General features: G+C 44.2%; 1 protein-coding gene across 1 annotated transcript in view; it reads right to left on the reverse strand.

The window, feature by feature from the left end:
• Positions 1 to 10,819: 10,819 nt before the first annotated feature.
• LOC126412998 (esterase B1-like) overlaps positions 10,820 to 27,245 on the reverse strand; it is a 96,651-nt gene continuing 80,225 nt past the window's right edge. Inside the window, exons 8-10 of the mRNA XM_050082891.1 lie at positions 20,304 to 20,427; positions 11,850 to 11,976; positions 10,820 to 10,967 (exon numbers count right to left, since the gene is read on the reverse strand). Coding sequence (XP_049938848.1) covers positions 10,820 to 10,967; positions 11,850 to 11,976; positions 20,304 to 20,427 — 399 coding nt within the window. The remainder of the gene's footprint in view (positions 10,968 to 11,849; positions 11,977 to 20,303; positions 20,428 to 27,245) is intronic.

Genomic DNA, 27,245 nt, shown 5'->3' on the forward strand with positions numbered 1-27,245 from the left:
TCGAGACAGTTCATTCCGGAACCTCGCGGCTGCTACGGTCGCAGGTTCGAATCCTGCCTCGGGCATGGGTGTGTGTGATGTCCTTAGGTTAGTTAGGTTTCAGTAGTTCTAATTCTAGGGGACTGGTGACCTCAGATGTTAAGTCCCACAGCGCTCATAGCCATTTGAACCATTTGAGTAAAATCTGTAGGGGAAAATGAGTGTTGGAATGTATGCAACGAAATAATTGCGGACATTAGGTTCAACTGTTACTGTGATATGAACGGATTGGCACAGGAGTGGCAGCATAAAGGAAAAAAGAAAGATGCACAGTGGCGCTAGTAGTGTTATGGCAGGACTCTTTCTGTGGTAACAGCTGAAATGTGCTTGGGGCTACGAAATATAAGTGTACAGTCATTAACCTTATGCAGACGTTGTTATTCGGCAGTAGAGATATGTCAGACCAGCAGCCTGCAGATCGGCTGGCTACCTTGGTATTTTTCGTCTCTTAGAGTTATACTCTTTTCTTTGCTGATATTGCAGAGGAACTTGGAAAACGTGAGTTGTAGGTTGCATGGAGTTTGTTAACGTTGTATGCTTGCAGTTCAGTGGATGAAACTTGCAAATTAACTGAGTGCACTCAGATAGCTACAGGACATTCATCATTAGTGCCAGAAATTTCACTTATCAGTCTTGTTCCAGAGATACAAGCACGACCAGCCCTCGTTATCAAATCTGTTTCACTGCTATAGCAAGATAGTGTTCAGCACGTCTACTGCTTTCATAATCTAAGCCATGTAGTGCAATTGTATGCGTCAAAAAGATATGAAGCGTGTGGACTGCGGAAGGGTGTGCGTTTATGACATAGAGCTACTATCTTGCCGCGCGGGATTAGCCGAGCGGTCTGAGGCGCAGCAGTCATGGACTGTGCGGCTGAACCCGGCGGAGGTTCGAGTCCTCCCTCGGGCATGGGTGTGTGTTTGTCCTTAGGATAATTTAGGCTAAGTAGTGTGTAAGCTTAGGGACTGATGACCTTAGCAGTTAAGTCCCATAAGATTTCACACACAGCTATTATCTTTTAGCTGAAAGTATTCATGTTATTCTACATACAGTGTCTGATCAAAAGTATCCGGACACTCCCATAAACATACATTTTTCATACTAATTGCATTGTGCTGCCACCTACTGCCAGATACCCCATATCAGCTACCTCAGTAGTCATTGAACATCGTGAGATAGCACAATGGGGCTTCGAATGTGGTCAGGTGACTAGGTTTCACTTGTGTCATACGTCTGTACGCGACATTTTCACACTCCTAAACACCCCTAGATCCACTGTTTCCGATGTGATAGTGAAATGGAAAAGTGAAGGGATACGTACAACTCAAAAGCGTCCAGGCTGACCTCATCTGCTGACTAAGAAGAGACCACCGACAGTTGAAGAGGGTCGTAATTAGTAATAGGCAGACATCTATCCAGACCATCACACAGGAATTGCAAACTGAATCAGGATCCACTGCATGTACTATGACATAGGCGAGAGGTGACAAAACTTGGATTTCATGGTCGAGCTGCTGCTCGTAAGCCACACATCAGACCGGTAAATGCCAAAGGACGCTTTGCTTGGTGTAAGGAGCGCAAACATTTGTCGGTTGAACAGTGGAAAAGCGAATCAAGGGACAAAATGTGGCGATCCGATGGCAGAGTGCAGGTATGGCGAATGCCCGGTGAACGCCGTCTGCCAGCGTGTGTAGTGCCAACAGCAAAATTCGGTGGCAGTTGTGTTAAGGTGTGGTCGTGTTCCTCATGGAAGAGGCTTGCACCACTTATTGTTTTGCGTGGTAGTATCACAGCACAGGCCTACATTACTGTTTTAGCACCTTCTTGCTTTTCACAGTTACAGAGCAATTCGGGGATGACGATTGCATCTTTCAAGATCCAGCACCTGTTCATAATGCACGGCCTGTGGCGGAGTGGCTACACGTCGGGACTGGCCTGCACAGAATCCTGACATGAATCCTATATGAAACCTTTGAGAAGTTTTGGAACGCCGACTTCGTGCCAGGCCTCACCGACCGACATGAATACCTCTCCTCAGTGCAGCACTCCCTGACGAATGGGCTGCCATTACACAAGAAACTTCCAGCCCCTGATTGAACGTACGCCTGCGAGAGTGGAAGCTGTTATCAAGGCTAAGGGTGAGTCAACACCACACTGAATTCCATCATTATCGATTTAGGGCGGCACGAACTCGTAAGTCATTTTCAGCCAGGTGTCCGGATACTTTTGATCACGTAGTATAGATTCGACGTGATTATCCATATAATTTTCCTGTCACTAACATGACGAATAACGCCTAAGGATATAAGCACTGTTCTTGTAGGGAAACTTACAAATTTCTTTCCTTTTTAATGCTGTGGTGTGAAAGAATCCATTATTACACTTCCACATACCTAAATTTTAAATTCTCCTTAAAATCGTGCTTCACAGTATCATGAAAGACATTTTGTTCTAACAAACCAGTGGAACTGCTAATGTATTGTTTTTAGCAGTGAGCACATAAAGATACCATTTTCTTGCATAATACACTGTCAAGTCACAGAATTGTGACCACCTTGCAGAAGCTTGAAAACCCACATTTTGCCACGCAGACCGTGTGAGACGTATAGGAAGAGTGTCAATGGCGTTCTGTAAGATACCGACAAGCAGGTGAAGTCATGCGGACTCCGGCGCCCTGGCCAGCTCCGATAGGTTTCTCAGTTGAAGATCCATGGTGCGAACAGCCAAATCGAGATGGTCCGGCAGATTCTCAACTGGGTTTGAATTCAGGGACTGGTGCTCTTCGAGCCACGCACGCAGACTGCGAGCCGTGTGACACGTTGTATTCTGCTGCAGGTATATGCCATCGTGCCGGGGAGAAACAAGCTGATTGATAGATGACATATACCCTGCAAAGTGCACTCAAGATATTCAGGTACTTTGTAAGGTCAGTTAGAAATGCAAGATCTACTTTCCACAGTGGCTCATCAAACTCTTTTGCTAGCATTCCTTTCTTGTCCATGAATAACACTTCATCTTTACACAAGTTGAATCAACGATTTAAAAGAACACCAGTACAAAATCAGCGTACTTCATAAAAATACGGCACATCGCCATAATCACGGCCCAGCTCAGCAGGGAAGGATTTAAACTTTGTCCCAAACCGTACCATTTCATTTGATTCTTCAGTTTGTCCCGACGTATTTCTTCCTCGAGCAGTCCACGGCTGTAGTGCTGGTCCATAGTGTCCAACGGGCACAATATTTCGGCGATCAGACATGTCGCCATCGTCAGGTGTGCTGACGAACTGAGCTCCTGAGAGCGGGCGGCCGTCTTAAATCTCCTCCCAACGCGAGGCGTTCTCTCCGCGGTCCGCGCACCTGACGATGGCGACATATCTGATCGCCGACATATTGTGCCCGTTGGACACTATGGACCGGCAGTACACCTGTGGACTGTTCAAGGGACCATTTCACCTTATTAACTGTTGTTACAACGTCAAAGACACTTCGAAACAGACAACACTAACGACAGGAAATAAACGCGCTTGTCTTGCCACGCGCATCGGAAACAACAAGCTACGTTTGCAAACAGGTGGGGGAGGAAGTGCTGGATGACTGTGCACACGGGAAATAATTGCGCGCACTCACGGGTGTCCGCCCCTGCAATAACGCGTTTGCCAACCCCTGATGTAAACGCTTCTTATGCCAGTAATGGCTACATCTGATTCCTAACTTTTCCATCAGCACTCTCCCTTTATCCCAGTACTGCACTGCTGTCCTTATTTATAGCAGTGTAATCCTTGTGTGCGGCTTGGTCGCCCTATTTTGACATCAAACGCCATACACCTTAACACTAGTTATATGTATTTACATCTGTGTTGTACATCATATTCGCAATAGCGTTGCTTAAATCCGATTCACGCGTCACTTTTCAATGAAACGTTGTTCTGGGACTGTGTTTCGTTGGTACGTGTTTCTGATGGGTACATATCACGCCTGTCATCCTTGGTTAACATCTACTCATTCATAGTATTGTCATTTCATTGTATAAACACAAATGTTGAAAATAATACTTAATTCAGTTAAACTGCTTGAGATTTTTGAATAAAGAGAAGATCTTAGTTTCACTGCACTACTCGGAATAGTATGGTGAATGTATGTGCTTGTTTTATTTATACACTCCTGGAAATGGAAAAAAGAACACATTGACACCGGTGTGTCAGACCCACCATACTTGCTCCGGACACTGCGAGAGGGCTGTACAAGCAATGATCACACGCACGGCACAGCGGACACACCAGGAACCGCGGTGTTGGCCGTCGAATGGCGCTAGCTGCGCAGCATTTGTGCACCGCCGCCGTCAGTGTCAGCCAGTTTGCCGTGGCATACGGAGCTCCATCGCAGTCTTTAACACTGGTAGCATGCCGCGACAGCGTGGACGTGAACCGTATGTGCAGTTGACGGACTTTGAGCGAGGGCGTATAGTGGGCATGCGGGAGGCCGGGTGGACGTACCGCCGAATTGCTCAACACGTGGGGCGTGAGGTCTCCACAGTACATCGATGTTGTCGCCAGTGGTCGGCGGAAGGTGCACGTGCCCGTCGACCTGGGACCGGACCGCAGCGACGCGCGGATGCATGCCAAGACCGTAGGATCCTACGCAGTGCCGTAGGGGACCGCACCGCCACTTCCCAGTAAATTAGGGACACTGTTGCTCCTGGGGTATTGGCGAGGACCATTCGCAACCGTCTCCATGAAGCTGGGCTACGGTCCCGCACACCGTTAGGCCGTCTTCCGCTCACGCCCCAACATCGTGCAGCCCGCCTCCAGTGGTGTCGCGACAGGCGTGAATGGAGGGACGAATGGAGACGTGTCGTCTTCAGCGATGAGAGTCGCTTCTGCCTTGGTGCCAATGATGGTCGTATGCGTGTTTGGCGCCGTGCAGGTGAGCGCCACAATCAGGACTGCATACGACCGAGGCACACAGGGCCAACACCCGGCATCATGGTGTGGGGAGCGATCTCCTACACTGGCCGTACACCACTGGTGATCGTCGAGGGGACACTGAATAGTGCACGGTACATCCAAACCGTCATCGAACCCATCGTTCTACCATTCCTAGACCGGCAAGGGAACTTGCTGTTCCAACAGGACAATGCACGTCCGCATGTATCCCGTGCCACCCAACGTGCTCTAGAAGGTGTAAGGCAACTACCCTGGCCAGCAAGATCTCCGGATCTGTCCCCCATTGAGCATGTTTGGGACTGGATGAAGCGTCGTCTCACGCGGTCTGCACGTCCAGCACGAACGCTGGTCCAACTGAGGCGCCAGGTGGAAATGGCATGGCAAGCCGTTCCACAGGACTACATCCAGCATCTCTACGATCGTCTCCATGGGAGAATAGCAGCCTGCATTGCTGCGAAAGGTGGATATACACTGTACTAGTGCCGACATTGTGCATGCTCTGTTGCCTGTGTCTATGTGCCTGTGGTTCTGTCAGTGTGATCATGTGATGTATCTGACCCCAGGAATGTGTCAATAAAGTTTCCCCTTCCTGGAACAATGAATTCACGGTGTTCTTATTTCAATTTCCAGGAGTGTATACTGTTCGAATATTTACATACATAACTAATTTTGGACATTTTGACCAGCACTGTTTCTTATGGAACTAAGTCATGAAATCTTGTTAAAGTCCATCTCTGGAACTTGCTTAACTGTTGCTCTCTGCCCTTTCACATACCTTCCTGCTCAAGTGGCTTTTGCAGTAGACCGAATGGACCCCAGTCATGGTGACGGGTAATTTCTTATCACTCATTTGTTGAAGTGAAGATTGCAGCTGGAAAGGCATGTTTCAGGGAACACTGTTTTAATAGCTTCAGTTGTAGCCATTTCAAAGCCTAGTAGCTGCGGTTTTTGGTGACCACACAGATATCTTATTTTTAAATCAGGAAAAATGGCTTTCATATGTACTTCGGCTGCTGTATGGAAACACAACAAATTAAGCAGGAAATACCTCCATCTCTTCTACTGGGCTTCCAATGTCAACGTGCATGGTGTAAAATTGTTTGAAGTTTGAACTATTTCGAACAACTGTCAGGTGTCCCGCCCATCAGACAAATTCCATTTTCTCAAAAAAAATTTTTTTTGCTTCTTCATCACCGAACATCATGATACTTCTATCAGAAACAGCTGTAACGAGTACTGATACCTTTGATGTTGTGCCGTATCGATATTAAAGAAGGCACTGGGGCGTAGGCGAATCAAATCAGGCGATGTTGCGGGAATTAGATTAGGAAGTGAGACGCAAAAAGTAATAGATGAGGTTTGCTATTTGGGAAGCAAAAAACTAACGATAGCCAAAGTTGACAGGATATAGACCGTCGACTGGCAATGACAAGAAAAGCATTTCTAACAAAGAGAAATTTTTTAACGTCAAATACAAATTTAAATGCTACGAAGTCGTTTCTGAAGGTATTTGTTTGGAGTGTAAACTTGTGCGGATAGTAAATATTTCAGACTAGAAGACAATAGAATCTGTCTAAACGTACTGTTGCAGAAGAAAGCTAAAGATTCGATGGGCGGATCATGTATCAAGTGAGAAGGTACCGAATACAGTGAGGGAAAGTATAAACCTATGCTATAATGTGACTAAATGAAGGGACCGGCTGGTAGGAGACGTTCTGAAACAACAAATGGACGCCCATTTACTAATGGAGAGAAGTGTGGAGAGTAGTAATTGTAGAAGGAGATCAGATCAAGAGATAAATACAGTAAGCAAGTTCAAAAATATGTATAATGCAGTAGTTATTCGGGGATGAAAGGGCACAAGACAGAGTAGCGTTGGGAGCTGCAACAAACTAGTCTTCGGACTGAAGACCGCAACAACGAGAACAACCAATCTCATCAAATGACGAGCTGCAGACACATGAAGTTTCTCAGGGATTTAAATCTTACTATGAGCTCAGCTCGCGAATACGCAGTTCACGGAATGAAAGCACGGAGTTCAGTCAATGACTCTGAAATGTATCCTACTACGAAGCACTGACTGGCCATGTGTGGCTGATCTCAGCAAACGACCAACATGGAGGCGTTTTTCATATTCTGTGAGGCGTTCAGAGAATTTTAGTGCTATTGTTTCCAACAGTGATAATGTGGTTAGTGATTTGTCTTTCAGTGATTCAGATTCTGAAGAACCTTTGAGTCTAAAGAAGGAAGTAGTGATGGAAGTGATGATAACGATGAGTGTGCACAAGCCCATTCAAAACATGTTCGTACTACGACGCAAACTGAGCGAAGTAAGAGGCATCGGAAAAAAATTAGTAATAACTCAGTTTCCTTTCTTTTCAATGTTTGCGATGGCGTATGAGCAGATTTTTTGAATAAATATTAATCACAGCAATCATTTGAATTACTTGTTGTTTTATAGAATATATGGTTATTGCTCGAACTGGTTTGTGACGAGACCAATGCTTACTGTTTACCGCACACGGAAAAAAAAGAAAGACGAGCAAGAGAGTCAGAGCAAAATTAAAGATGATGATAATCGGTTGATTGGTGATATGTATTAAATATTAATATACGCACAACCACTTGGAAATGAAATACGATCGCACTGGATCAAGGTAACAATCACTGCTAAATAGTTGGGAACAAATGATATTGATCTACCACACAACTTCAGATTGGTCTGTGGAATTAGCCACAACCGTCGACATCTATTACCATAAATCTTTAGAAATTCAATATATATTGTAAAAGTGGGCAACTTTGTGGCAAAGGTATTACTTTGTGATACCAGCATACTCTAGATTTTTTGTTCACAAATATTGAAACGTGAGTTAAATTGCACTGGGTAGCTCTTGTGGCAGTGTATTCTATCTCATTTGTAGGTGGAAGAACGTTGATTTCTTGGAAATTATCTTCTATTGAGTATAATTTTGAAGAGGTAACCAAATGAAGGTGTGCCGATATAAATAATTTACATGTGGTGACAGTTCATAACATTCTGCTAAGCTACTGAGAAGTGAAAAGTTATTCTCGTAAATTAAAGGGGTATCTTCGTGACAGCACACGTAACTGCAGAACAAGAATATGTGATATAAAGTATCCGGACGCCTGGCTGAAAATGACTTACAAGTTGTGACGCACTCCATCGGTAATGCTGTAATTCAGTATGGTAATGGCCCGCCCTTAGTCTTGATGACAGCTTCCACTCTCGCAGGCATACGTTCAATCAGGTGCTGGAAGTTTTTTGGAGAATGTCAGCCCACTCATCACGGTGTGCTGCACTGAGGAGAGGTGTCGATGTCGGTCGGTGAGGCCGGGCACGGAGACGGCGTCCCAAAATATCCCAAAAGCGTTCTGTAGGATTTAGGTCAGGATTCTGTGCAGGCCAGTCCATTACAGGGATGTTATTGTAGTGTAACCACTCCACCACAGACCGTGCATTACGAAAAGGTGCTCGATCGTGTTGAAAGATGCAATCACCATCCCCGAATTGCTCTTCAACAGTGGGAAGGAGGAGGGTGCCTAAAACATCAATGTAGGCCTGTGCAGTGATAGTACCACGCAAAACAAGGGGTGCAAGCCCCCTCCGTGGAAAACACGTCAACCGTCTCCGAATACTACTGTTCGCACTACACACGCTGGCTGATGACATTCACCGGGTATTAGCCAACCCTATACCCTGCCATCGGATCGCCACATTGTGCACCGTGATTCGTCACTTCACACAATGTTTTTCCACTGTTCAGTCGTCTAATGTTTACGCTCCTCACTCCAAGCGAGGCGTCGTTTGGCATTTAGCGGCGTGATGGTTCAAATAGCTCTGAGCACTATGGGACTTAACATCTCAGGTCATCAGTCTCCTAGAACTTAGAACCACTTAAACCTAAGTAACCTAAGGACATCACACACATCCATGCCCGAGCCAGGATTCGAACCTGCGACCGTAGCAGTCGCGCCGTTCCGGACTGAAGCGCCTAGAACCGCTCGGCCACCGCGGCCGGCCCCGGCGTGATAAGAGGCTTATGAGCAGCTGCTCGACCATGAAATCCAAGTTTTGTCACCTCCCGCCTAACTGTCATAGTACTTGCACTGGATCCTGATAGAATTTAGAATTCCTGTATGATGGTCTGAACAGACGTCTGCCTATTACACATTGCGACCCTCTTCAACAGTCGGCGATCTCTGTCAGTGAACAGACGAGGTTGGTCTGTACGCTTTTGTGCTGTATGCGGTCTTTCATGTTTCCACTTCACTATCACATCGGAAACAGTGGACTTAGAGATGCTTAGGAGTGTGGAAATCTCGCGTACAGACGTACAACACAAGTGACACCTAATCACCCGTCCACGTTCGAAGTCAGTGAGTTCCACGGAGTGCCCCATTCTGCTCTCTCACGATGTCTGATGACTACTGAGGTCGCTGGATATGGAGTACCTGGCAGTAGGTGGCAGCACAATGCACTTAATATGAAAAACGCATGTTTTTGGGGTGTCCGGATACTTTTGATCACATAGTGTACGTGTGACAACTGAAATTAATGAAATTAAGAACATTTGTAACTGAGTTACCGAAAGAGAGAGTATTTTATTTTCCATAATAACTTTGCTTCTAATTGTAGCACGAAATTCCTCCGATTATTGTATTAAATATTTTAGGTTTTTCTTTTCTCTCGTATCACCGAACTTGTTAGTAAGTGTGTAATAGTTTGGTGTAACTACCTTCGATATAGAATACTGTATTAAATAAGTTGTGCCTTGCTTCGCTTTCTCGTAGGCTTTCCCTGAACGGATACGCAAATGAGGTGTAACCATTTTGACTAACTACCTTGCTTGGTTCAGGTCACTTACTTTTCTCATTCTTATTTCGTTTCAGTAAGTGTAGTTCCGGTCATTTCAGCTTTATGAAAGAGTAATATAACTCCATTTTGTTTGTCTTGGACATCAAGTTACAATTTTTTAGCTGTGGTGGGGGCGGGTGAGAGGGTAAGTTTGTGACAGTAAATATTTCGTTTTCCGAATAGCTAGTAGGGCAAAAGAAAGCTAATTTCAAATTCATGTGATAAAGATTACAGAATTCTACATATGTGGCATCTAAGAGTCTCACTTCATATTTTTAAAAGATTATGTTACAAAAACTGCTAAACGTGTTACAAAGTTACCCACTTTTGTGGGTATATCCTTTTACAGAGAAGACAGAATGTGATTCCTAGAAAAAACAAAACAAAACAAGGAAATTATAACGATGCCAAAGTAATTCGTTTGTTAAACTCTCTCGCGTTCTTGAATATTTTAAATCAGTCTTGGACCTGTGGCAAACTAGATTCGTTGAGTAGATGGAAATAGTAAAACAAGAGCTGCCATTTTCATCGCAGGTTGTTTTGCGTTTGTTAAGAGAAATTCTCAGCTTACTGTGGGAGACGCAACGGGAAACATTTAATGAGTCATGGAGTCGTTTACGCTTTATCACTTTGAAAACAGATGTCCCAAGGAGTGAGAGAAGGCAGATATTTCTACCTCCAATGTTGATCTTGCTTAATGGTCATGATAAATATAGAGATACTTCAGGCTACACATATAAGTACCAGGAGTTGATTTTCCCAAGTGCTAGATGTAGACTTAGATTTGATTCTAAATATCTTTTTTATGCAGAAATATTCCATCACTGTCAATAGGCATAATGGTTTGATGCCGCTTGTGGTCGGCAGATACCAGCGCACATATCATTAGGGATACAGTTTATTCACACATTCGGCAATATGCAGTGTACAATGCAGTAGCGAACGTAGACAGTGCCTTATTGAGGTAGGATTTGTTTCCAAAAGTCCATACGCTCCTTGAGGAGATCTTGCCGGGTGACAAACTCCAGCTTCATGTCCAGGTAGTTAGCAGTTTCCGCCGTGAACTTTTCCCAAGTTACTGGACTTCCACCTGTTGTAGGCTCTCTGCGGAAACAAAACGTCCACAATAAAAACCTCGACATAACCACTTATCCAAAAGGCACCCACTGTCACTAAGCACAGTACAACAATAAGCAGTAACATACAACTACTTCAGTGATCTAATGACGGAAGTAAACTGGTGATTAGAAGCGTAAGAATCACGCAGTAGTGAAATGTTTATGACAATTGTAAGTGAGAAACGTATGGAAATGACGTCACATACTTTATAATGTATCGAATAGTCACTGAGGTGTGATGTACTTCTTCAAAAGACAGGGACTTGCATGCGGTGTCAACAGATACTTTTCAGTGCACTGAAGATCAAAATAGCATACTGAAATCAAGGGAGAGAGCAATGTGCACAGGTTTTTCTAATACTCAAAAATCTAACTGCATAAATTATACACAGTGCATTTGTACATATTTATACATACCGGTTTTATGAATGATGTGCCCATGAATCAAATGAGGCCTACATTTGCAGGTTTTTGTCAAAGGAAGTTACTATATGAAAGTAAATAATCCAGAAAAACATTTATATCATCACTGAGATATATTAGATACAGCAAAAAATGACGGAAGTGTGTGTATGTGTGTGTGTGTGTGTGTGTGTGTGTGTGTGTGTGTGTGAGAGAGAGAGAGAGAGAGAGAGAGAGAGAGAGAGAGAGGGAGGGAGAGGGAGGGAGAGAGACTACTTTCTTTGAGTGCGCCTTATTCACAGCCTACTACGTAAGAAAAGCCATTATGACTACCAACCATTATGACATGAAAATGATTTACATTACGTTTTGAGATACTGAAATATCCTCTTCCCAGTATTATAAGGCTCATACGCGACGTCTACGGCAATAAAATTAAGAGATTTAGTAGTCTGGGAGTACTTACCCGAACTTAGCGAAATTTGTCCACAGAGTTGTTAGCAGCTCAATCACCTTCACGTCATTAGAATTCGGGTCCATGTCTGGCCCAAATGAAAGAAACAGGTATTGTGTTTCTGCTGCGTGGCTCATACCTGCAACAGGCGTCTCAGAAGAAAATACGACCTTTGCTTCATAACAGACATAGCTCCAGCTAATCACGTTCACCAAGTGTAAGAAATGAAGGTTCTAGTTCTAGTCCGGCATTTTTTCTTCTACCATTTCACTGCTGATGAATAATTTCGAGAGAAGAACATTTCTCTCATTAATTGCATTCATTCTGGAACTATTAAGCAAATTTTGATCTTATCTATGTATACTGGCGAGGCAGATGTGTATGTGTTATCAACAAACAAGTGACAAGAAGAAAATAATTTTTGTTTTCCTTTAACAGCCATTTCTATTAGTTTTGTCATAATCTGTTTAAAGAATCGTAAAAATCATCACATGTGTAAATGTGTGCAGTATACTTTTTCGTATTATTTAGGCAGTCATGAAATGTGTGGCTAGGGCCTCCCGTCGGGTAGACCGTTCGCCTGGTGCAGGTCTTTCGATTTGACGCCACTTCGGCGACCTGCTCGTCGATGGGGATGAAATGATGATGATTAGGACAACACAACACCCAGTCCCCGAGCAGAGAAAATCTCCGACCCAGCCGGCAATCGAACCCGGGCCCTTAGGATTCACAGTCTGTCACGCTGACCACTCATCTACCGAGGGCGGACTAGGCAGTCATGAAGATAATGTAACTGAATGTTAAGAATCGTCTTGTTCGGGCTGGAAGCCCCTGTCGACGGTTTTTGTTGTATAGGAAGTGAATTTCCGCTTTCAAACTCCACTTCATGCCGAAACGTTGGTTTTTCTCCAGCAGCAGTAGTTTTTTACATTATGACGCGGTACCATACCCAAAAAACTTTTATGTCACCAAAAACACAATGTTTCGACACATTCTCGTAAGTATCATCTACTGTGCGTTTTGATTCACTTTTGTAAAATATCATACAAACATCATGATTGTTTTCCTGTTTCAAGTAAGAAACTCTAGCCTGTGCATTTTGTTTCATTCGCTTGAATTACTCACCTAAAACTACATTATCTCTGAAAATGAATTGCAGCTTTCTAAACGATAAAAGGCATAAAAAGAAATTCATATTCACAGGTAGTGTAGTTTCATGTGAACCGTCGAAACAAATTAAACAAAACTATTGTAGGCATCAAACAAACAAAAAAAAAAAAAAACAGCCGTGAACCATGTATGAAATTTTACAGAAATAATTTGAGATAGACAGAAGTTGACTTACAGGGTTCGGAACACGTGTTGATAAATAGTAAAAGAAATCGTTATGTTTTGCATAAGGCTGAGTTTATAATGCCCTGCTTTAATTTCTTAATTATTTTAAATTTGCCTTGTAGTACCCTCTATAAAAATTAAGAGTGAATCGAGTTTGTAAATGAAAAGATAGGAAATAGGGGCAAACATAGCAGTTACCGATCAGGGACATATATGAAATTTAAAGGTCACATTATGTACGACTTGGAGAAAGGACACTACATTTGTGGAGCGTCAGCTTCGAGGCAACACAATTCCGGCGTTGACTACAGTGAAGAGGGTCATTTTGACGGGAGGAAAGTCATTGTGACCTACGTTGGTGCATCCATAGGTGACGGTCGTAGCGGTGGATGGTCCACTAAGATAATAGATTTACACTTAATTTATCCTTGATATTAATGGCTGAGTTCTGTGACTGTGGATTAAATTACTTGAAGACATAGAGCAGGGAGCTGTTGATGGCTGTAACCATCAGTGTGTCGCGTCATCGAATACTTTGCACGAATCTTCAGTAAAGGATGCAAAACTTCCAGCTGCTAACGTACCACGAACCTGATAACAGAGAATGCAGATCTGCGTACCAACATGTATAGTAAAATGAGAAACAACAGTGACATCAAGAGTATTTCAATTTGTTCATCCTGTCACACTGCCCTCGATGGAATGCAAGTCACTGATTTTCGCATAGGTCGATCACCGTAGATACAGTACTTTTAGCACTTATTTTGTGTTAATCATAATTCGCCCATTTGTAAGCTCCAAAACGTTCATTTGTATCATGATAGTATAACACAAATTTTCTGAACACAAAATATTTCCGATTAAAAAAGTATTTTCCTAAACGGATCGTACCTTAAACCACACTCCTTGAAGATTCCATGCTCATCAAACCCTCAAATCGTGCTTTTGATACCTTCTTACTTTGTAAATTCGCTGCCGAAACTATTGGTCTCTACACACACACTACAATCTCCCTCCTCCCCCCCCCCTCCCCCCGGCATGCACACAGACCAAAGATCCGAAAACCTCTTTCCGACCGTTAAGTTTTTTCTCCAAATAATTCACTCACCATTATATTAACTTAGACTTTTTAGAAGCTTCCCCACCTCGAGTCCAAGAATACTACTGCAAAAAATGTGTTACTGACTATTTAAACTAGAACGGTTTTAAACCCTACCCTCTTGCCTGCAATGATGTGCTAACCTGCTGTAATCCCATACTGTAACACGACCCACCTAAAATATAAGATAATGTATCCTCCTGATACACTTGAATTAACAGCACCCATCGGCTCATCGGCTCCATCAATACAGTACTCCACTCTAAGAAATCACCTGGACCCACTCTGACCAATATATCTGACTAAATGGTTACATCTAGGTCCCACTATCTTCTACACTGCTACCGAAGTCCTGAAGCACATCAGTCCTAGAGCCCAAAATTCTCCAAAAAATTCAGCTGTCCACCAGTTCCGCATTTTATCTAAATGCCATACTCCTTAAATGGTTCCCACTTCCTTTTCTCCCAAATAGATATCTTTATTCAATCCCATATCCATTCTATCACACACATTGTGCCCCTCCCCACTGCATTCAGTTCCCTATAAAATATGGCCGGATAGTTTCTAATTCTAAGAATTTGCGTAGTACATATTTTCTGATTACTCCCACATCAGCTCCCAGTCAATACAACACTTCTACCCCTATTTTCGTGCTACATTCTCATCAAACTGCTACAGAACCGGCTCCCAAGTTTCAGAAGTCGTTAACCGCTACATAGACCACCCCTGTATTAATAAAAAGCTTTTATTTGTGGTTATTGTACTTCGTGTTATATGAACATGCATGGCTGAATTGCCACCACATAAGTCCGTCCGGCCCTCCTCCCTCTTTCTGACGGGCAAATATAATGACAACAAAGCAGGAAAACTTGCTTGACGTATTTAATATCAAAGAGCCTCCCCAATTTCTTTAGTCACGCAACAAATAAAATCAGCAGCCTCCACCATCTATAGCCGTGCTCAGACGTCGGACCCATCATAACTGTTGAAGCTCTGTTTCCTTCAATTTTCTGTGCCATGTGCTCTTCCGTATTGTGTTTTATACATAGCTTTCCTGCCTGTCTTTATTCTCAACTGATTGCGTTTGTGACGGCCGCGGTGGCCGAGCGGTTCTAGGCGACTCAGTACGGAACCGCGCGACTGCTACGGTCGCAGGTTCGAATCCTGCCTCGGGCATGGATATGTGTGATGTCCTTAGGTTAATAGGTTGAAGTAGTTCTAAGTTCTAGCGGACTGATGACGTCAGATGTTAAGTTTTTGATTGCGTTTGCTGTGTCCGATTCTTTCTGTGCTCATATTGTAGCAGAAATGCAGAACGACTGTCTGATTTATTCATCTACTTAGTTGGAAATTATATGTTTATTTTATTAGTAATTGTAAGATATATTAAGAATGTTTTCTTTTCGTTATTGTTATTTTGAAACCTGTGTACAGGCAGGCCAGCAGCAGCATACTACGCCGCTCTTGGGCCTCAGAGAAACACAAAAGATACAAATGAAGACATTTAGAGAAAAAAAAAATACGGTGGACATATAAACGGAGATAAACACTTCTTAAAATACATGGAGCCGTTCACGGGCGTAGAGTCCAAGATAAAATTTGTTCAGACACTTGGACACATACATAGACGAAAATTGTTACACGTGAACGTAGGTGCACAAAACGAATAACACTGAACCACTTAAGCACAAAACGACGGCACACACAGAACACGAGGCGTTAATCTTCGGCGCGCAAATGTTCACTAACCGTGTACGAGTCCGGGGACCTGCCAAGAGAGGAGGAGGGGGGATGAGAGAGGGAGAAGGGAGAGCAGATGCCATGGGCAAGGGAGATAGGGGGAAGGGAGGAAGGGGGAAGAGGGGTGGAGGGAGGGGACGGGGAAAAGGAAAGAGATGGGAGGGAGGGTGCCTAAAGGAAAGGACACAGGACGTGGGGGGGAGGAGGGGAGGATCAAAGTTGATAGGATAGGTAGATGGAGGGGAGGAGGACATCATCAGGGAGGGGGAGCTGGCGGAAGCCACCTTGGGAGAGGGTAAGGAGGGTGGAGAGATGGAGACAGGGTGGTACATGGGAATACAGGTGCGGCAGTGGGCGGGGGTGGGAGAGGATGGGTCAGATAAGCAGATGAGGAGGATCGAGTTTTCGGGAGGTGTACAGGATCCGTATTCTTTCAAGGAAAAGGAGGAGGTGGGGGAAGGGGATGAGATCGTACAGGATCCGCGTGGGGGAGGGCTGACAGATGCGATAGGCGAGGCAGAGAGCATGGCGTTCAAGGATTTGAAGGGATTTATAAAAGTTAGGGGGGACAGAGATACAGGCCGGATGGGCGTAACAAAGGATAGGGCAGATGAGGGATTTATAGGTGTGGAGGATGGTGGAGGGGTCCAGACCCCACGTACGGCCGGAAAGGAGCTTGAGGAGATGGAGTCGGGAGCATGCCTTGGCTTGGATTGTCCGGAGATGGGGAGTCCAGGAGAGGCGACGGTCGAGGGTGACGCCAAGGTACTTAAGGGTGGGAGTGAGGGTGATAGGACGGCCATAGATGGTGAGATAGAAATCAAGGAGGCGGAAGGAAGGGGTGGTTTTGCCTACAATGATCGCCTGGGTTTTGGAGGGATTGACCTTGAGCAACCACTGGTTGCACCAAGCAGTGAAACGGCAAGATGGGATTGGAGAAAGTGTTGGGAGCGCTGCAGGGTGGGGGCAAGGGCAAGGAAGGCGGTGTCATCGGCAAACTGGAGAAGGTGGACGGGGGGTGACGGCAGCGGCATGTCCGCCGTATACAAAAGGTACGGAAGGTGGGAGAGGACGGAGCCTTGGGGCACACCAGCGGAGGGGGAAAAGGTGTAGGAGTCTGTGTTATGGATGGTGACGTAGGAAGGACGGTGAGAGAGAAAGGAGCCGATCAGACGGACGTAGTTAATGGGAAGGGCGAAGGTTTGGAGCTTGAAGAGGAGACCGGAATGCCATGCGCGGTCATAAGCTCGTTCGAGGTCCAGGGAGAGGAAGATTGCGGACCGACAGGAATTAAGCTGGTCGGAAAGGAGATGAGTGAGGTGAAGGAGAAGGCGTCGGAAGAGAAGGACGACTGAAAGCCACACTGGGTAACGGGAAGGAGGCGGTGCTGGCGGAGATGCTGGTGGATGCGACGGGTGAGGAGAGATTCCAGGACCTTACTGAAGACCGAGGTAAGGCTGATGGGACGGTAGGACGAGACGGCGGACGGCGGTTTGCCAGGTTTAAGGAACATCAGGATACGGGAGGTTTTCCACAGGTCGGGGTAGTAATTGGTGGACAGGATTACATTGTAGAGCCTGGCCAGGGTGGAGAGGAAAGAGACAGGAGCTTCACGAAGGTGACGGTAGGTGACACGATCATGACCAGGAGCGGTGTTGCGTTTTGTGCGGAGTGTAGCAATGAGATCCTGTGTTGTGATAGGGGCATTGAGTTCCGTGCGTGCAGTGTTGTCCAAGTACTGGAAACCAGGTGCGAGGGGATGGACAGTGGTGTCAGTTCGATCGCGGACATCGGGGAAGAAGGAGTAATCGAACTGGGTATCATCGGGGATGGAAAATACATCGGAGAGGTAGGAGGCAAAGTGATTGGCCTTACTAAGGGTGTCAGGGAAGGGGTGATTATCATGAAGAAGAGGATAGTAGGGAGAGGGTTTAGTTCCGGTAAGGCGACGGAAGGCTGACCAGAACTTGGATGAGTTGATAGGTAGGGTAGCATTTAAACGGGTGCATGTCTGTCGCCAGTCCCGGCGTTTCTTAGCCGCTATTAAGATTGAAAGGTTTTTTTGTAAAACGCTAAGTAATATTATCATCTATTCGAGAACTGTTTCTCAGCTTTGAAGATGACAGCATATTCTAGAAGGAAGAAGTGGTTATTATACATCTAAAGTCTGACGAAGGAGTTCCAATCAACATCACCTTCGAAAATGAAGACATCCGCAGAAAAACGGGTTAAACGTCAATTATAAAAACTTACGGATAAGTGCTGCCATCTGTTGCTGGGTACAGGAAGTACCAAAATTAACATTGATCTCACCCCTTAATATCACTCAGGGGTGAGACCAGTGTGAATTTTGATAGTTCCCATACCCAGCAACAGATGGCTACACTTATCTCTGAGCTTTCACATTTGAGGGTCAGCCCGTTTGTTCGCTTATGCCTTTGAATGTTTCATGTTATAACTTTAAGCATGCACACAGCTGTACTGACAACTCGTTGGAGCTGTGACTGGAGCAACATGGATGATCTCCATGTTATGTTTACAGTCATTCCTTGATTTATGGACCTCACTTCCTTGGTCTCATGATCACCGACTGTCATCAGTGATTTTCTGGTACTTCGTAAAGCAACACTAACAAGGGAACCTCCCCATCGCACCCCCTCAGATTTAGTTATAGGTTGGCACAGTAGATAGGCCTTGAAAAATTGAACACAGATCAATCGAGAAAACAGGAAGAAGTTGTGTGAAACTGTGGAAAAAATAAGCAAAATATACAAACTGAGTAGTCCATGCGCAACATAAGCAATTTCAAGGATAATCTGAACTGAGGAGCGCCGTGGTCCCGTGGTTAGCGTGAGCAGCTGCGGAACGAGAGGTCCTTGGTTCAAGTCTTCCGTCGTGTGAAAAGTTTACTGTTTTTATTTTTCCGTTCGTTCAATGACGTCTCTGTTAACTGTAATAAGTTTAGTGTCTGTGTTTTGCGACCGCACCGCAAAACCGTGCGATTAGTAGACGAAAGGACGTGCCTCTCCAATGGGAACCGAAAATATTTGATCGCAAGGTCATAAGTCAACCGATTCCTCCACAGGAAAACACGTCCGATATATTTTATACGACACTGGTGACGGCATGTGCGTCACATGACAGGAATATGTTGTCGACCCACCTAACTTGTACACTTGGCGAATGGGTAAAAAGATTCTTCTACCTTGCCCGATTTAGGTTTTCTTGTGAATGTGATAATCACTCCCAAAAAAGTGATAGAAAATATAAGAGTTTTTCACATAAATTGCAGCAAATGAATGCAAGAGTTTCACAGTCCCACTGTTTTCCCTGTGCTCTATCAAAACATATGTTTTCGACGTTTTCAAATTTTTCCGTGTGTAGACCGTCAAATCCATCGGACGGACGGACGGACGGATAATAATTGTCTGAAAATAGGAGATTAAACTTTTCACTCGAGAGAAGACTTGAACTAAGGACTTCTCGTCCCGCAGCTGCTCACGCTAACCACGGGACCACGGCGCTCCTGAGGTCACACTCTCCTTTATGGAGCGTATCTTGCGCATGGACTACTCAGTTTTTATATTTTGCGTATTTTTTTCATAGTTGCACACAACTTCTTCCAGTTTTCTCGATTGATCTGTGTTCAGTTTTTAAAGGCCTATCCACTGTGCCAACTTATAACTTAATCTGAGGGGGGTGCGATGGGAAGTTTCCCTTGTAAGTAAGGGAAGCTATAGCGCGGAGAAATACACCCTTGTCTCAGGTATTTTTACTATGATATTCTCGCATATCTCTGTCACCGCAACATCATTATTATTCATCATCATCATATCCCTTTCCTTCTCATCTTATCTTTGTTTTTCTTCTGTTGGTTCTGCCAATTCTTAAAACATTATCAGTCAGAGGACATCTTTTCATCGTAGAGCTACTTTTGTCACGTTAGCTCATTTCCCTAAAAGTTGTACAGCCTATAACATCTTAGCGTGTAATATTTCGTCCTTGTCTGCTATTCCGTAGGTTTGTTCTTTTTCTCCGACTACTTCTGAAACTGTGACTAAAACCTCCTGAAGCTGAATAATATTCTCTCAATATTTTTATTTCGCTTCATATTTTGCTATTTTTTTCATATTAATTTTCCCTAGTACGTCTTATCCATATCTAAACCTATCCAAGGAGTATTCCAAAATACTGTTAAATCACTATAGCTTGAAAACTCTTGCATACATTGTACTGTCGTAAAATTATGTGTAATTTGTGGTTGAAAAAAAGCATTTCCTGGCAATACTTACCGTATTCTGTGGCACCGTAGCCATCATAGTCGAAGTAATACAAATAGACAGGTAGGTCGCTGGTATTTGCCACAATCCTGGCTAGTTCTTCAGCTGGCTGTATGAAGCCCATATCAGAATACATCTGTAAACAAACAACAAATAAAAATACCACTACCAAGTGAAGAATTTCTGCTATTATCATTCTCTGCTGTTTTTTTTTTAATATTGTATCCCATTAGCTCATTAATAAGATGGTGTAAAGGTGCCGAAAAGTTATTGTTTGAAGGTAAAGGAAGTAACACAGGAATGATGCAATAACTATTGAACCGTTCAGCTTCACTAAGTCGATGATGTTGGAAAATTATCCTGCAACAAACTGTGCACTTTTACAATATTGTTGTGGAGACGCAGACTTCAGAGTACTTGAAGTATAATGTTCAGTGAATTCGCGACCACGGTTTTCCCTCAAATCCGGGCCGTATGAGAATGTGACGAGATAGGCCTAAATTTACCAGGAAAAAAGGAAAGAAAGATAATTCAGGAATTATTCACCATCTATGAAAAGAAGGCTTTGCCTCGACCCACGACTGTAAGCACACATGTTCTTCACAGTGCTATTTCTACAGTGTAATTCATGCAAGTATCATCACAAAGAAACAACGACTACAGGACAAACGTCTATCGCTAAAATGATTTACGTGGCAACAGTTTGCTTGCATTACACAACTGCTGCCTTCACAATCTGGTCGTGTTTATCAGCTGAAGTTTTCTGCTATTTCGCAACAGTCTTATAGGATCTCTTAAGTTCAGCGGGTGACCGATGAAGCAAATATGCTTTTGCCGATACATGCTGACTGAGAATAGTTCAGAGGCTCACGACAACTCAGGAAGCAATCAGACAAGATGGAGGGAATATGTAATCTACTGAACCCCTTAGCCAATACATTTGTTGGTCCCCACATCATTTGATAGGATTTGGTGTGTAAATAAAAATTAATTCTCGAGTAAGCCTCGTGTGGGTGGGAAATAATGGATGTGTGAATTGTTTGTCGCTTTGTCTATAGAAAGACGGAGCGAAGAAACTGCGCTTGGGTGCTACAGTAATAAATGAAACTGAAAACAGATTTCACATGTATACATGTACCTAATTATTTCATCTGACTTTAATCACCTGTCAGGACAACCCTTAAATGAAATCTCAGTATCTTGTATTGAAAAATGTGCAGCCATTCGGATCCGCAGGGGGAGTGTGAAAGGGGGGCGGGGGCGACGTCCACTCACCCCGGTGGAATCTGGAGTAAATAGTGTCGTATCTTTCTTCTTATATAGTGATACATGGTACTTCCTGGAATTAAGGAAAAATTGGAAGGCAAGGCCCTCCAATATATCTTTCTTTTCACACAACCTGTTTGTTTAACAATATACAGGGTGGTCCATTGATAGTGAACGGCCCAAATATCGCACGAAATAAGTATCAAACGAAAAAACTACAAAGAACAAATCTCGTCTAGCTGGAAGGGGGAAACAAGATGGCGCTATGGTTGGCCCACTAGATGGCGCTGCCACAGGTCAAACGGATATCAGCTGCGTTTTTTTTAAATAGGAACCCCCATTTATTGTTACATATTGGTGTGGTACGTAAAGAAATATGAATGTTTTAGTTGGACCACTTTTTTCGCTTTGTGATAGATGGCGCTGTAATGGTCACAAACGTATAAGTACGTGGTATAACGTAACATTCCGCGAATGCGGACGGTATTTGCTTCGTGATACATTACTCGTGTTAAAATGGACTGTTTACCAATTGCGAAAAAGGTCGAGTCCGTGTTGATGAATGGTTGTTGTGATCATAGTGCCCAACGGGGGTGTGCTCTGTATGATGCTCGGTATCCTGGACGACATCATCCAAATGTCCGGACCGTTCGCTGGATAGTTACGTTATTTAAGGAGACAGGAAGTGTTCAGCCACATGTGAAACTTCAACCACGACCTGCAACAAATGATGATGCCCAAGTAGGTGTTTTAGCTGCTGTTGCGGCTAATCCGCACATCAGTAGCAGACAAATTGCGCGAGAATCGGGAATCTCAAAAACGTCGGTGTTGAGAATGCTACATCAACATCGATTTCACCCGTGCCGTGTTTCTATGCACCAGGAATTGCATGGCGACGACTTTGAACGTCGTGTATAGTTCTGCCACTGGGCACAAGAGAAATTACGGGACGATGACAGGTTTTTTGCACGCTTTCTATTTAGTGGCGAAGCGTCATTCACCAAAAGCGGTAACGTAAAGCGGCATAATATGCATTACTGGGCAACGGAAAATCCACGATGGCTGCGACAAGTGGAACATCGGCGACCTTGACGGGTTATGTATGGTGCGGCATTATGGGAGGAAGGATTATTGGCCCCAATTATATCGATGGCAGTCTAAATGGTGCATTGTATGCTGATATCCTACGTAATGTTCTACCGATCTTACTACAAAATGTTTCACTGCATGACGGAATGGCGATGTACTTCCAACATCCTTTCGTATCCCAGTCCTAAAAATGTCAATGCGGAATGGTCAATTACTCCCGAATATTTGTGCCAAATTTTGCCCAACTAGCGGTACCATTGAACGATCTCCGAAAGAAAGGAAAAAAAAACAGATTGGGGCCCTTCCCAACAAGCATCTTTTGAGGCCTTAAAGAAAGCTCTAACGCCGGCCGAAGTGGCCGTGCGGTTAAAGGCGCTGCAGTCTGGAACCGCAAGACCGCTACGGTCGCAGGTTCGAATCCTGCCACGGGCATGGATGTTTGTGATGTCCTTAGGTTAGTTAGGTTTAACTAGTTCTAAGTTCTAGGGGACTAATGACCTCAGCAGTTGAGTCCCATAGTGCTCAGAGCCATTTGAACCATTTTTAGAAAGCCCTAACCACCGCCCTTTGTTGGCTATGACTGATTTCATCAAGGACTTTATTGTACAAACAGAGGCCTCCAAGTTTACGTCTGCTCGAAGAAGAGTCTTGGAGGCGCACTGCAGCTTACGATGATTTTAAGTCGTATTTGGGACACCAACCATTTTTGTTAGAAGTCGATAATCTTGGTTTCAGCTGGGTGTTGGCAAGGCCAAGTAGAGTAGGGCGAACTGCTAGACGGGCAGTACGTATTTTCACGTATCAGTTTAAGGTCAGATATATCCGTGGTTCGGAAAATTTTGTGACCCATGGCCTAAACGGAATGTTGGACCACTACTCGGAGGATCAACTGATGGTGAAGAAACTCCAGAGGGGGTTACTCGGGAGGCACTGGTTAATCAAAGTTGTGTCATTCTTAGTGGGCTTCCGCTTCTTTTTAATGACATTTCCGTGCATCAGGATGGGGACCCAGTGATAAGTAGCATTAAAGAACGGATAAGGAAAGGAGAAAACGTCAGACCCTACTGCTTAAATGGAAAAGTAATTATGTTGCACTGGCGTGGGCAAAGAGGTGAGAAAGTAGTGATTCCGGTGATCTGGTGTCCTTAGTCTTTGAATATTATCATGAAACTCTGGTGGGGAGGTCATTTGGGAGTGTCCGAAACACATATGAAGGTTAGGGACGACTTTGTTTAGAAGGCCATGGATAGACAGGTCAAGGATATGGTGTTAGGTTCTAAAACCTGTGGGATCAGTAAACCGGCCTTGACTTTTGGTCGTCCGATGTTGCGACTGAACCCGTGGAAAAATTGTATGTTGATTTCGTGGGACCTTTCCTACGTTCCAGAGAGGGTAACCGGTATGTGTTCGTTTGTGTAGATGCGTTCATGCGCTTCTGCTGCTTGCTTCCCACTTGAAATATTACCCCGTAAACGTCTATAAAGTGCCTGGAGCGACTTTTTGGTACCTTTGGGCCTTGTCGCATACTGGTTTCTAATAAAGCTGCTTCCTTGATATCAGGGGCATTCCGTAATTTTTGCTTCGAAATAGGGGTGGCTCGTAGTACAACCACACCCTATAACCCGAGTCCTTCCCCGTCTTTGCGGATGAATCACAATCTGAGGGCCGCATTGATCGCTTTCCATCATAGTGATGAGACCCGGTCGGATAGTTCCTTATTTTGATTAGGGTACGCCTTCAATACCGCCATGCACGAGGCCGACAAGGCCACACCGGCTAGCTTGATGTTTGCGTACAAACCTCATTTGGCACTCGGATGATTTGCATCCGAAGAGGATGGACGCGCTTATTGGAAGTGCGCCGTTAATAACTTGAGGGTAGCCCATAGAAAGACGAAAAATCGGTATGACGCTGGAAGGCAGCCGAGACCAGGGTATCAGGTGTGGGTGAAGAACTTTGGGGTGACAAGTCGTGAGGCAGATATAGTTAAGGGAAAGCTTCTGCCCAGATATGTGAGAAATAGGAGAATTTTTAGAACCCATCAAACTTAAACCGAATGTGAAGGAGAAAGCACCAAAATAAGAAAGTGTAGTTGTGCTTCAGTTGATTGATGAAAGGAGAAAGTACAAACATGTTCCGGGAAAATCAGGAATACAGAAATACAAATAGGAAGTGCAGGGAAGCTAAGACGAAATGGCTGCAGGAAAAATGTGAAGACATCGAAAAAGATATGATTGTCGGAAGGACAGACTCAGCATACAGGAAAGTCAAAACAAACTTTGGTGACATTAAAAGCAACGGTGGTAGTATTAAGAGTGCAACGGGAATTCCACTGTTAAATGCAAAGGAGAGAGCAGATAGGTGGAAAGAATACATTGAAAGCCTCTATGAGGGTGAAGAATTTGTCTGATGTGATAGAAGAAGAAACGGGAGTCGATTTAGAAGAGATAGGGGATCCAGTATTAGAATCGGAATTTAAAAGAGCTTTGGAGGAATTACGGTCAAATAAGGCAGAAGGGATAGATAACATTCCACCAGAATTTCTAAAATCATTGGGGGAAGTGGCAACAAAGCGACTATTCACGTTGGTGTGTAGAATATATGAGTCTGGCGATATACCATCTGACTTTCGGAAAAGCATCATCCACACAATTCCGAAGACGGCAAGAGCTGACAAGTGCGAGAATTATCGCACAATCAGCTTAACAGCTCATGCATCGAAGCTGCTTACAAGAATAATATACAGAAGAATGGAAAAGAAAATTGAGAATGCGCTAGGTGACGATCAGTTTGACTTTAGGAAAAGTAAATGGACGAGAGAGGCAATTCTGACGTTACGGCTAATAATGGAAGCAAGGCTAAAGAAAAATCAAGACGCTTTCATAGGATTTGTCGACCTGGAAAAAGCGTTCGACAATATAAAATGGTGCAAGCTATTCGAGATTCTGAAAAAAGTAGCGGGTAAGCCATAGGGAGAGACGGGTCATATACAATATGTACAACAACCAAGAGGGAATAATAAGAGTGGACGATCAAGAACGAAGTGCTCGTATTAAGAAGGGTGTAAGACAAGGCTGTAGCCTTTCGCCCCTACTGTTCAATCTGTACATCGAGGAAGCAATGATGGAAATAAAAGAAAGGTTCAGGAGTGGAATTAAAATACAAGGTGAAGGATATCAATGATACGATTCGCTGATGACATTGCTATCCTGAGTGAAAGTGAAGAAGAATTAAATGATCTGCTGAACGAAATGAACAGTCTAATGAGTACACAGTATGGTTTGAGAGTAAATCGGAGAAAGACGAAGGTAATGAGAAGTAGTAGAAATGAGAACAGCGAGAAACTTAACATCAGGATTGATGGTCATGAAGTCAATGAAGTTAAGGAATTCTGTTACCTAGGCAGTAAAATAACCAATGACGGACGGAGCAAGGAGGACATCAAAAGCAGACTCGCTATGGCAAAAAAGGCATTTCTGGCCAAGAGAAGTCTACTAATATCAAATACCGGCCTTAATTTGAGGAAGAAATTTCTGCGGATGTACGTCTGGAGTACAGCATTGTATGGTAGTGAAACATGGACTGTGGGAAAACCGGAACAGAAGAGAATCGAAGCATTTGAGATGTGGTGCTATAGACGAATGTTGAAAATTAGGTGGACTGATAAGGCATGGAATGAGGAGGTTCTACGCAGAATCGGAGAGGAAAGGAATATGTGGGAAACACTGATAAGGAGAAGGGACAGGATGATAGGACATCTGCTAAGACATGAGGGAATGACTCCCATGGTACTAGAGGGAGTTGTAGAGGGCAAAAACTGTAGGAAGACAGAGATTGGAATACGTCAAGCAAATAATTGAGGACGTAGGTTGCAAGTTGTACTCTGAGATGAAGAGGTTAACACAGGAAAGGAATTCGCGGCGGGCCGCATCAAACCAGTCAGTAGACGCCCAAAAAAAAAAAAAAAAAAAAAAAAAGTTGTGCTGATGGAACTAGTATTATAGTTGTTTGCTCAGCGTAGTAGTTGGGTCCAGTGATTTGACCAATCTGTTCAGACCACCATGTTGCTTTTCCTTGTTGAAATTAACAACTTATGGAAATGAGCGTTTGGCCTCATTGGCCGGGTGGCCCCTTGCGGGGCAGGTCTGGGTCCGGCCGCCTTGCTGCAGGTCTTATTACATTCGACGTCACATTGGGCAACCTGCGCGCCGGATGGGGATGAAATATGATAAAGACACTACAACACCCAGTCCCTGAGAGGAGAAAATCCCCGACCCAGCCGTGAATCGAACCCCGGCCTGTAGAACGGCAATGCGTCTCGCTGACCACTCAGCTATCGGGGCGGACAGTTAATACCTTATAATTTAGAGGCGAAGATGAACTGTTTTCTCGCTGCTTACTATTGTAAGATAGAGTGCAGAATTGTGTTTAATGCGGAAGTGCGAGTTTCAACCAGAATCAACTCTCTGTGGGCTTCAGTTTGGCGAGGAAGGATGTGCCGACATTAATTCGTCAAGAGTTGCGGCGACTTGAATTTCCGCGCCGCCTCGTCGGGACTCGCTGTGGCGCCGACTGCTGGCAGCCGCTCCTTGCCGGCCA

Source organism: Schistocerca serialis, chromosome 7 (genome assembly GCF_023864345.2).
Source record: "Schistocerca serialis cubense isolate TAMUIC-IGC-003099 chromosome 7, iqSchSeri2.2, whole genome shotgun sequence".
Taxonomy (NCBI): Eukaryota; Metazoa; Arthropoda; class Insecta; order Orthoptera; family Acrididae; genus Schistocerca; species Schistocerca serialis.